Consider the following 12,596-nt stretch of genomic DNA (forward strand, 5'->3'; position numbering starts at 1 on the left):
ATGTAAAATCCATGATTATGCTACACAGGTGTACTGGGTCTGCGCGGCCAGGTGTCGGTACTGGGGGGCTGGGGGGTGGCTGCTTCGGGCAGCTGCTGGCAGCTCCCCCATCTCTGACAGAGGCGATGCCAGCTGGTTGGGAGTGAGTTTGAGCGCAGGAAGAAGGGAGGGCAGGAGGGAGGTGTTCTGAGATTGAGGGTTTATTTCTCATTACCCTGCTCTGATCTGATTGGTAATAAATTAAACTAATTTCCCCAAGTCGAGCCTGTTTTGCCTGTGACGGTAACTGGTGAGCAATCTCCCTGCCCTTGTCTCGACCCACGGGCCTGTCATTGTATTTTTCTCCCCTGTCCAATTTGGTAGGGCAGGGACAGAGTGGCTTTGGTGGGCACTTGGTGCCCAGCCAGGGTCAGCCCACCACAACAGGAAATAAGTTTTGTCAGACTGTTACCAACCTGGGTCAGTGTAATTAGAACCTTGACTTTGAAGAAAAATGATGTTGAGTTTAAAGGATTGAATTCTAGTTGATATCCGACCTTCAGGCAAGTCATCTAATCTCCCTCTGTATATTTTAGTATATATTATGTAGATTAGTGTGTATAATTTTGTATATATTTTGTAGAGTAATATGCTTCACACCTGTCTTGTCAACTGTATGTAGGTGGCAAGTTCTTCGTAACAGTGTGCTCCAAGGAGTTGTCTTGGACAAATGCTAAACAGAACAGTCTACACCAGCCAGAAAGCAAGCTGGTATTTAAGCAGTGTAGACAAACAGGGGTCCAGTGCTCTTGTTAGCAGTAGAGATGTATCCAAAATGACAGTACTATGAATTAGAAGTGTTTTCAACATCCTGAAAATGAGGTGCCCTTGGATATCGTGGGCACAACTCAAAATTCTTGACCTCCTCTGGAAATCTCAGCCTGAGAGTATAACCTTTGGTGAGTCAGCTTCTCACTTAAGGAAAACCATACCATTTAGTCTAGTCATTAGTCAGCTTCAGAGAAATGTAGGAAAAGCTTTTTCTTCAGAGAGAGGAATACTTTCTGGAAAGTTCACACATACAAACTTTGGAATATGTCTGTCCGCTCTCATGCCCTTTTAAAGGCTGAGATGAACAATGGTATGCTAGTATGGACTGGCACCAAGTTATGAGGCTAGGGTAGAGGGATGCTCTCTGCTTCTGCTAGGAAATCCCTCCCTTCCTAACCTCCCCATGGAGGTGCGGAACTCCAGAGGTGAAGTGCCGTGGCCCCATCGGCAGTACACAAAATAAAATAGACTTCCTGTGCTAATGCTTATGATGCAGCACTGTTATTAATCTAACCTACAACTGTCTTATCTCACTATTTTGGAAGGAAAGGCAAAATAGATTACACGTCACTTGCATCTACATAGTCTCAAGAAGTATGCAAAAAATGTTAAACTTGACCACAAGTTACATATTGGGTCACTGAGATAAATCCTGGCTGGGAGGGAAAGCTGAATCAGTAACTCCCCATCACATCATATAAAAGTGAAATAATCAACAAGTTCATCTTCACTTGCTATAATGTAGGTTTCCAATAAGTTTAAAGAAAATCAGAAAAAAACTTGTGGATCTTATAAAAATTGCTTTGAGTGTATAAATTAAAGTCAAGGTATTAGGTAAAGCACAGGAATCTAGAGAGAACTCTTAATTTCCATCTTCATGTTCAGTCCCTCGTTTTGTACTTTGCAGAATCATAGTGCTGGAAGCTGTATGAAGAGGTGACCTAATCTGTCCTCCTTCTCTGCGACAGAATCATTATATATCTGAGTTTTGCAACTATCTGTGTAGTGCCTTTTTTCAATTTGTTTTTTTAAATGAGTTTTAGTAATAGGAATTCTTCAGCTTGGGGGATTCTCCAGACCTTGGCACTTCCAGCACCTCACTGTTCTAACCAATAGAGGGGTCTTCCAGTTACAGATTAAGAGACATAAATTTAGCTGTCTACATGTAGGTGTCTTCATGTCAGGTATTACTTCAGGAAGTATTTCACTGAAGGATTCGCCACAGGCAGGGGAAGCTGGTGGAGCCATTCATTGCACTCTCAAGTACATGTCTACCGTAGCAGAAGCCAGGCCTGGAGTGTCCATGGAGCTAACCACACAGGTTACGTACAGACATCTAAATGTAGGTGGCTGAAGCTGAAACCCACTCTAGACGCTTAATTTAAATCTCCCTTGCTTCAGTTTAAATCTATTTAAGTCCTTTTTGCAGTAAGCCTGGAGAACAGATTACTCCTTTTTGTCTCATATTTATCTTTTGCATACTATTTTCTTCTGTAGACTGGTCCACAGTGGTTTTGCACAAGTCATGTTTTTAGACCTTTAATGACTCAGTGATCACTTTTGAATTATCTCCGGGCAGTCGGTCACTTGTTTCAAGTAATACACTTAGTTCAGTACTCATTGGAATTACTACTTCAACTAGAACAAAGGAATAATTTTAGTAGTTAAAAGTTATGCTCCTGTTTAAACCTCTAAGTAGGATGTTGGTCTCTTTTCGCCAATAACATGGTTTTTAACTCCAGTAAGCTTGGAGCTATTATCTGCTATAAGTCTGTTCCTCTGAGCTGTTGTGTAATTGGTCATTATCATTCTGCATTTGAGCAGCTGGTTATTCCTGCACTTCCCAGGTTTTAATTTCTTTTTTTATATATATGGTTTTCCTTGTTATCTCATTTATTGCAAGACTGTATTTTTTTCTTTCAGACAAGCAAAAGCCATGTATTCCTGTAAGGCTGAGCACAGTCATGAGCTGTCTTTCCCACAGGGGGCAATATTTTCCAATGGTAAGTTATGTTTTACATTGTCTTTTTAAGTAGAAAAAAATAATATATATATAAAAATTGAACCATATTTATAAAATGAGAGTGTAATTCCATTTTCAACTCTCAATCTTTGCCCTGATCTTTCAATTGCTGTTGAATAAATACTATGTAAATAAAGAAATTAACCATGTATAGGATCTTGAACACTGTTAATTAATTGTAAATATGTTTTCTTTTTGTCTGGCTGTTTTTTTTGCAGTGTATCCATCAGTGGAACCAGGCTGGTTAAAAGCAACTTATGAAGGCAAAACAGGACTCGTTCCTGAGAATTATGTTGTCTTCCTCTAGTAATCTTTAGTGGACAGCAATATCTTCATGGTATCCATGGTAACAAATAATAAGCACTACGATTTTTATCTGACACAGATATGGGATCAGCCCGTTAGCTGAGTGGTAGATTTCCTTCAGATACTGCAGCTGCAGGTTACACATCTCCCTATCAACGGAACAGAATGTAATGAAACAGTTAATAGTTTCTGTACTGAAGATGGTACTGTTTAAATAACTTCCATTGTTTGCAAAAGGTTGTTCTGTTCTTCTTCTATGGGTAAGGAACACCAGAGCAATAAAATCAAAAAAGTTGCTTTTTAGCTGCAGGCTTTCAGGTCCTGGGATGTTGCTCACAGAAGTGTGAAATTTAGAGGCAGTGCACTCTGAAATTTCTTGCATTCTATGTTTTTTAATATGGAAAATTGTATTCTTTTTATAATGTAAGTAATGCTTCTATTGTGATCTGAATTATCCCTTAGAAAACTTGATTCTAAAATTAGTCCTAATCATTTCAAATAAGAAATGAGTTTTCCATAAGTCAGAAGTTAGAACTTCTGTTAGTCATTGAGATTACAATATGGTATAGAATTTTTTCAACTGATAATAAAATCAGTTTATACACTGCCTGAGCAGTAAGTGCTCATTCAAAATGTGATGTTCAATGAATGTTTCATTAAAATACTTCTTAGATTTGCTTTCTTCTTTGTGTATAGATAATATTAATAACTTTCATTTCTATTATACCTGTCATCTGGAAGATATTGGCAGTGTACCTCAGAACATGCGTAGAAAACAAGGAGATGCTGAACCTGGAATGATTGGTAGTCATGTGAAGTGACCAGTGAAAAACAGCAGTATGTTTTGAAACCTGAGATAAATTGTAACCGAGTCCTTTTACAACTTTTTTCCATTGCAAATAATACAAATGGCCTGTGAAGTAGCTGATTGTATAAGCTATGAATGCTGAAAGCTCCATGTAGCAATAAAACTATTTAGTATTATTTCTCCTGACTTCTGCTAAACTATTTGATAAAGATTTCTCTCCTTCCATAGAATAAAAAAGCCAGCCTTACTTTTCAAAGGTTTTGTAAAGATCCATTGATTGTTCCTGGTAGGACTGAAAAAAAAAACAACCCACCACCAAAACCTACAAGCTGAAAAAGAAACCTCAAAAACATAAGCAGTTTTCTCAATCTGAGCATCTTTCTTGCACACCTTGAGGGAAAACACACTCTGCTTGCTTGGCTACTTACCATGCCCAATTGAAAACGAAGATATTTAAGCTCCATATTAGTAATTCTTCAGCATTAGTGCTACAGAAAGAATTCACTGTTTCATAGACCTGATTAGGCTTAATTTCATAGACGTATCAAGGCTTAGTTCTTTTTTCAGTAGCAGAAACCAACATATAAATCTTCTGTTGATTTCTAAGTTGTACGCTACTTCCAGAAATTTTAAGGAAGAACTTCTGTCAGGACTAAAAATGTCAGTAATCTTTTAGTTGTTTGTTTTTTTCTTTCCATAGCCTTTTTCTTGTTTAAATTAGAAAGTAAGATTTATTGCCAACATAAACAAGCACATCAGAACCTTCTTTATTTGCATGGAGTGCATGACTTCTGCAGATCAATTCTGTGTTGGAATTCAGGCTGGTAGCAAAAGCCTGCAGGATCCTTCTCCTCACCCATTAGTCTCGAGTGATGATCAGGGAAGGAGAGAGGCTGGAAGAGCATCCTCCCAGAAATGGTCTAGCTTTTCAGAGGGGGACTCTGGGTAAGACTGACTGCAGCCAGTTGAGGACAGACCCCTAGAATTAGTGACTGAGTGATCTGGGTTCGTTCTTCACTCTAAACAGTTTCATTAAGCCCCAAATCATGTTTCACTTCACCTTAAGTCCAGACTCTGTTCAGTGCATTGTGATGAAGGGTTTGTTGCAGATGTTGTCATGGGCAGTAAAGCAGACATGTGTGTGCTTATCTAATTTGCCCAGAGCAGATGTGAAAGGAAGTGAAGAGAAGGTCTTTTCTCACCAGGCTGAGCCTTTCTTAGTTTTAAGGCAAGCCAGGTTTTCCTAGTGTAAGCTAGGCCTGAAACTGCTGTTGCCCTGAGAAGATCAACATGGTTTTGGCTGTGGTTTTGCTGTATTTCACAATCCAAGAGCTGCAGGCTTTCAAAAGGCTTACCTCTGGTGACCTTCCCAGGAGAAGTGCTGCTGCAGGCAAAAAGGAGCAGAAAGGGAGACAGAGCTTTGAGCAAACGCTGGAGGCGCAGCACATGTCCCACCCAGGCAGAGAAATGCAGCAGTCCGAGGAAAAATCCCAACTTCTATCTATTGCACCAGGGTCAGTGGCAAACTGACCTGCGTTGAACATCCTTTGATGACCTCTTATACCTCTTAGGAACAATTTAATTGTGAAATTCTTGAGGAGCGATGAAATAGAAAATGCTTGCTCTTACTTGGCACTTCTTTAGCCTGGTTTAAAAAAAAGGGGGGGGAAAAGCTAACCTTAGGCAATCTCACAGCCAGTGTATATAGCTGGATATTCTCCAGTATTGTGTTTTGAAACCAGCTGATCTGACTGTAAGCTAGAGGACTCAAAGACACCAAGTCCGTTAAAAACTTTGTAAACATGAAGTTCAGTTACAGATTAAGTATACCCTGTAAGTGCTGAGGGAAAGATTGTGGAAAGACCTGGAGGAATCCCGGCAGAGGAGGGGTGATCTGACTGTTCCCATGCATTCGTCTCACATTAGACACAAAATTGAATTGCAGAAGACAGCTTCATAAGAAACTGGATCTCATTTATCCTGCTGCTTGCAAAACTAAACTGTATTTTCCCCTGAGTCTTTGCATTTTTTCAGGCCCTTCTTCTGAACTAGCCATGATGATCACATAAATAACTTTAAAGTAGCTTAGTTTTAAAATGGCATTTCCATCTGAAAAAAGGTTATGCCCATTCTTAGTTAGAGTTAACCACTCACTCTCAATGAGTAGGGTTTTTCATTTTTTGAAATATTTTATGGGTTTTCTTTTCCTTTCTTCTGTGGTACATAATGCACTTTTTGTATAATCTCACTTCTGGGTTGTAGATACTTTCCTGCACCCACAGCTCTTCCCTGACTTTCTAAGAGGGAGTTTTATGTCTACAAGAAGCTGTAAAATGAACTGGAAAGTTAAGTAACGAGGTGTTCAAAGACTGAAATGGAGGGGAGGGCAGCACCAAAGCTTATCTAATGATGGTACTCTCAGGCCTGACCAGAAATCCCTTCTGATAATTGCAAAGGATCAGAAATCCATATAACATTTAAATGAAGATATAATATCTTGAAAGTGCCTTACCAGAAAATTCGGCAAGCTGAACTAAATTAGTTCATAGTATTGATTTACTGTTTTTTATGAAACTCAGATTCACTCTACAAGCGAAGGTTGCGCAATTTTTTAAATTATTATTATTATTATTATTATCCGCTTTAAAAGGATGCAGCATTTTTTTTCCAAATATCACTGTAGAACTCAAGGTAGATGACGTGTTGCAATTGCTGTTTGTCTTGTGGAAATAATGTCTGTACCCAAACTTATGTAATTGTCTGTGTTTTTTCTTTGTTAAACCTTTTGATACATGTTGCAGCACAACATGAATCAAATTAATAGTGTGAAGAACTGATATATTGTATGATAAATACATAAAGTATATTAATATTTTATATTCACGCTTTTTATTAATGTTAAAGGTGAAAAATTATTTTGGTGTAATTCCTATGAGTTCAGTATTAAAAAGTCCTTGCCATATTTTGGCATTTAGAGTTATATGTAACAAAACTCTTAAATTAAACCATAGCTATCACTTATGTCCCTAACTAATCTCTAAAGTTAATTGTTCAATTATTTCTGGGAAAAAAAGATGCACGTATTTGCTGACTAGCGCTATTCAATGATAGTAGTAGTAACTTATTTTCCTTTTATATGTTTTCTGGTGCTGATCTCTATTCTTTGTCTGCAATTGGATTGAATCATAATGTGCCTTTAGGAAAGACATGTTAGGAGAGGAAATGTTGCAAAATTCAGCAGTCCAGAACAATAATTACAACAAAAAAAAGCGTTGTATGGCAGTAATTGGATTTCTTTTTGTTACATTTCTCCACTGGTCTATTATCTACTTAAGATAACATCAGAATAAATAATGAAACTAAAAAACATATTGCTCTTCATATTTCTTTTCCTAAGGCAGCGGTTTGTGCAATTTTGGATGGAGCAGCAAGGGGAGAAATCCCAGTAGGGGAGCACATCCTCCACACTGGGGTGGATCTTCTTCACTGATGGAAACTCTCAAAGCTCTAGTGAAGTCAATGACAGACCTTTGGGAATTTGTAGTGATGGTTTGCTGGCAGAAGCCACCAGAAAGTAAATGCAATATTCTGTTAATGGAGTAATATATGATATGGCTTGGCATTATCCTTTCTTGCAGCAGAGTGCCCTATATGAATCGTTCAGTTACCGGTGATCAAGTTACAGGCAATGTTCAGTCTTGCTTTTTGTGGTCACGCAGCCCTGACCGCTCCTGCTGCCACAGCCCTTCCAGTTACTGCTCATGCTAAAGTCAGACTGTTGATCAGGCTGTTTCAGCACAGATTAGGAGGTCTCTTTTTTGGGGGTAAGATTTTGCATGGGCTTTGGGATTTCACTTTGTTTTGTTTTAATAAGGTGCTTAATATCCAAACAGCTACTAATTCGATGTTGTAATTCAGTCACTGAAGATCATAGCATTGTGCTTCTTGTCCTGTATGTGGCAGTATTTAATAAACCATTGGATTATCCATGTTATTTTAAGTGTAAAGAATGGTGCTTGAACACTGGGATGTCTCATCTGAAAGCTGTTCTGCATCTGAGCTTTTTGCAAGTGTTTTACCAGGAATTGTCATTAACGTTCTGGCACTAAAGACAGCACCATGATCTCAGCACTACAGGAGTTTATGTTATAACAAAGGGCAAAGCAGTTAACAGGGCACATGGATAGTCTCAATTTTCAATCATATTTATGACAATTTTGGAGGTATTAGAGTTTATAAGGGTTACTTTAGATACTATATGGTATTTTAATAGGAAAGTATATACAATCAATAACTATATATATATTTAATAAAGTCCTACTAAATTATCTTATTGAACTCTTTGTTTATTTTGTAGTGTGGTTTCAATAATTATCTGCACTCTGTATATATCTACATGTAAATAACTGGCATGACATGCATAAGCTGACTTGCAGACATAATTCTATGTTGTACTTTACACTGTATTTCAAAAATTTGAAAAAACAAATATTTTCAAAATAAAAAGCCTTTCTACACCAACTGGTTTCTTTATTATTTTTAAATTCGAGCTCCAGTTCAGCCTTTTCTTTTTTCAAAGTAATAACACCTTTGTGCTACTTCCATCCACACCTGCATTTTTGAATGATGTTTCACCGTTGAGGATGCTTTACATAGAGGACATTGCAATGGGCATGTGTATGAATAGTAGACAACCGTGTATCACCTGCTGCCCTGGTCATGTGGAAATCTCCACAGATGTGCCTTCTGAGGAGAGGCACATATGAAAGCAAGAAGCACAACCCTGGTATATCAAAACATCACTGGTGAAGGCTTTGCCTCTGAAAATTAGCGAGTGGGAGGGGGGTTGGTGACCCGATTCCAACAGCACTGCCTGTGAGGGAAGTAACATGAGTCAAGTGGTTTCTGCAAGTTCCCTCGCATCCCTTTCCCAGCATATCTCCAAGGGTTTTCACCTCAGGGACCTGCAGCTTGTCTAGCCCTTGGGAGGAAGTTATTTCCATCACCAGCCATGCCCGAGGCAAGGGGAGCTGTGAGGTGCCCTGCCTTGTCTCATCCTGATGGGTCTTTCCAAAATCCTAAGAGGCTTATATACCCCTGAAACAATCAGGCTTTATTGTGACATTAACAAAAATAACTTCTTAAATCAGGAAGATCAAGCCAACCAGCTGATAAACTCTTTCCCTGTTCTACTGTGCGGTTGGGCTTGATAGCCCCCAAAACTGCTGCATCGGACCAAGGGGGGATGGGTCCCAGTCCCGCTGGCCTGGCTGCGGGCTGCCTGCCCAGGGCACACGTGGGCTGCCGCCGGCCTCACCTCGGCCTCCCCCGCGGGGCTGCCGGCCTCCCCCAGGGCACGTCAGCCTCACACGGGTGCTGCACCTGCAGCTCTGCTCAGGGGGACATCGGCTATCACTGAAAACAAAACAAATACCGTGGCCATAAGTAAAAGCGAGGTAGCTGGAGAAGCAAACCAGCACAGACCAGGGGGACAAAGCCTTTCCCTTGCGTCGCTTTCTAACAGCTGCTCCTAGGTGAACCATACTTCATAGCTCTGCCCGTCCGAAGATTTTAGAGATACGGAGTCTGCTTCCGGGAGTCAAAGTCACCCGCAGCCTGTGGCCATCAAACACAACCTGTGCCTTGCAGCGTGGGGCCAGGGAGAAGGAAAGGCTCCCCTTGCCAGGGGCCGAGGGACGCAGCCAGCCTGGCAACGCTCTGCTGGAAAAACCTGAGGAGAGGGGCAGCAACAAAGGGGGTTAGAGCTCATCTGTAACTTGGTGTCCTTACTTAAAGCACACTGAACTACACCTGAGGTAGGGTGTAACAGTAACGAGGTAGGAAACACCTGTGACTGACCCTGTCACCACTCCTTCCCTGAGGTGCTCCCCGGCACCACAGGCACTGCCAGGGAGAAGGTGAGTGTGGGGGCCGGGAGGTGCCTCCCCTGCCCTCCTGATGGCTTCTGCCTGGTGGCTTGGCCCTGGGTCTGTCAGCCCCTGCCCCTGCCTGTGCCGGCCGGCACCGTGGTGGGTCTGGGCCAGAACCTATGGCTCGATTCGTCTCTGCTCCTGTTGAGGACCATGAAGGTGCATATTGAAGGCAGCTGCCGCCGCCCAGCTCTGCACAGTGAGTTGGCATTAGAGGATGTTAAGAACATGTGCATTCTGATAGTTTGCCAAAAATGATAGCTGGGTTTATGTTAAAAAAATGAAATGAAATGATTGTTTTTTCTACTAGAGCTTTCTGCCCTTTCCCATGGGGATACAGGCTCCTTGGCTTTCAAATCCTCTAATCTGCAGAAGTGACCAGTTTGGGGTCTAGACTATGCCCTAAAATAGAGCTCATCACACATTTTCCCAGCATCTATAGGGCCATTTTACTTGGCGTCACAAAATAACTAGGATTTTTCTCTATTTCTGGGAAACGTGGTCTGGCTTACTATATTTTTACATTTCAGTGAGCATTTAAATGTAAAAGGACTTAAATTCCTGTTAAACTAACACAGTATTGTGTTATCACCGAATTGAAAACCCAAGGGATGAGACACCTGTGTTCCTTACCAGAAAGTGTGACGTGAAATTTCAGTATTTGGTTGTGTTAAGGCACCTTACAGCACATGATTCTCATGTTTGGAAAAATGGATCACCTGCCCTGCAGGCTTTATTTCTTGATAAGCCTACAACATGGACGATTGAGCAAGTGACTTGTAGAAGAGTTGTGGTATAAAATGGCTGCTCACGAGAGCCACGACCGCGCAGAGCCCCTGCAGCGCTCAGCCGAGGGAAAGCAGGACGCAAGCAGGGCTCTGCCGCCGTGCTGGCTGTGCCCCCCGCGGAGCCACGCCGCCCATAGCCCCCTGCGCTCACACACAGCAGAAATTTCAGCGATCCAAAGAAACAGCCTAGGTGTAGACTGAGCAGGCTGCAAAGTCAGTTCACGTCCCAGTTGGGAACGTTTCTCTCGTTAACTGGGCGTGATTCATTCCTTCAAAACCAACCTGTCTTTCTAAGATGCACACTATGCTTATTAAATATGGTAAATAAGTTATTCGCACTTTTGTCTTCTAAAATCCTGTTTCACATTTTTAAAGCTTTTCCTATGCAATTTGTGTTAATCGCTGATACAGACAGAAAGCATTGAAAGATATTCTTGGCTTCTTTTGTAATGGTTGGCTGCTTTTCTATTGTATTTATGGCAACAAGCTCAAAAGCTGAACTAACCTAGAGCAAGCACCTTTGCCAAAGATCATGGTGTCCTTTTTTAGTGTAAACATGCAGCGATTCATGGGAACATTGAGTGACCTCCACAGCCGGTACAGAAAGGAGTCTTAATTCACTTGAAAGTACTTTGGTAATTGGAATACATCCTTCTGCCAGTATAATTGAGGAGCTGATTGGTTAGACTTAGCACGGGTGTATTTCATTTAAAATTACTGTTAATGTCTCTTGGGTGCCCTTAGAAGGGATTAGAGTCCCGCCTGAATGAAAAACATTAGCCATTTATTTTTGTTGGTAGTCATTGCTTTTGTCTTCTTACAAAAAAACACATCCAAAGGGAAACACGCAGCTTATCTGGATTTTGGGTATTTTTAAAATGGGATTTGAAATGGCATGCTTCATGCTACCACAGCCACAAGCTCCAATCCCACCAGCAGGCTGGGAGGGCTGGTGGGCTCAGCCCTTGGTGGACTCAGTGGGGTGGATGGAGGGCGTGCAGCATGTTCAGCAGAGCATGGCTCGGAGCTGGAGCTGTGGGCTCCAACCAAGCTCATCTGAGGGCTCTGTAGTCCAGACATGTCCGTGTGCTCACAGCACGGCTGGGGAAACATCAGCATACTCCATAAGCAGGTGAGATCGCTGCACAGCGGGAAGCCCCTTAAGAAACCTTTCAGAGGGCCATTCACAGACCTGGGCGGAAGAAAGGTATGAAACCTGAGCTTCATCAATCTATAGTGTTCCTCTAAATAAATTGGCCAGCATACAGGATGCAACTGATTCCTAGAATGAAACAAATGCTGTTTGCAAGGGCCTCACGAGAAGGTAACAAAGATTAGGGCTTCAGTGTGCCTGAGCCAGGAAGCTGAGCACAAAGCACTGGAAACAGAGGCTGTGAAAGCAGTGACGACTGCGAGTCCTGAATTACCACAAAACAAGTAGGATGCCTATCAGCAGGGAAAATCCACCAAAAAAACCCCATATCTGGGGGCTCTGGTGGCACCCTCCAGGGACATCTGAAGGAAGCGGGTAGATAGCAGAAGACATCAGAGAGCTTTAGGTGCAAAGAAATTTTGCTGGGTGGTGGTGATGCGAATATATCCTTACATAAAACCACAGCTTAAATAGTCATTTGAAGTTTGTTATTTTCTGCTGTTGCTGTTGGTTGAGGGATGCTTATGTTTAGTCCTGAAAAGCACCATTTCTTTTCTGTGATCATGACAAATTTGTGCTTGCCTTGGGTGAGAAAAAGGTCATGCTGCACATCGTCCTGCCTCCCCTGTTACAGGTTCAGTAGAAGGCCCTTCCTTGAGGAATTTTCAGGGAATGCCATACGAGTGTTTCACCCAGGTTCCAGCTGTGATTTGTGACACCATTTTGTTTTGGCACAGGTCCTTCTCTCTGCCCTCCCTATCCCCCTGTAGTTCAGACA

The 12,596-nt window shown here is 41.6% G+C and overlaps 1 protein-coding gene across 1 annotated transcript in view; it reads left to right on the forward strand.

Annotated features, from left to right (window-relative positions):
* Nucleotides 1-8,468, forward strand: part of ARHGAP42 (Rho GTPase activating protein 42) — a 162,154-nt gene extending 153,686 nt beyond the window's left edge. Inside the window, exons 23-24 of the mRNA XM_037377096.1 lie at nucleotides 2,734-2,813; nucleotides 3,052-8,468. Of these exons, the coding sequence (XP_037232993.1) occupies nucleotides 2,734-2,813; nucleotides 3,052-3,140 (169 nt within the window). The 3' untranslated portion in view covers nucleotides 3,141-8,468. The remainder of the gene's footprint in view (nucleotides 1-2,733; nucleotides 2,814-3,051) is intronic.
* Nucleotides 8,469-12,596: the final 4,128 nt, after the last annotated feature.

The sequence above is a fragment of the Falco rusticolus genome, chromosome 2 (genome assembly GCF_015220075.1).
Source record: "Falco rusticolus isolate bFalRus1 chromosome 2, bFalRus1.pri, whole genome shotgun sequence".
Classification (NCBI taxonomy): Eukaryota; Metazoa; Chordata; class Aves; order Falconiformes; family Falconidae; genus Falco; species Falco rusticolus.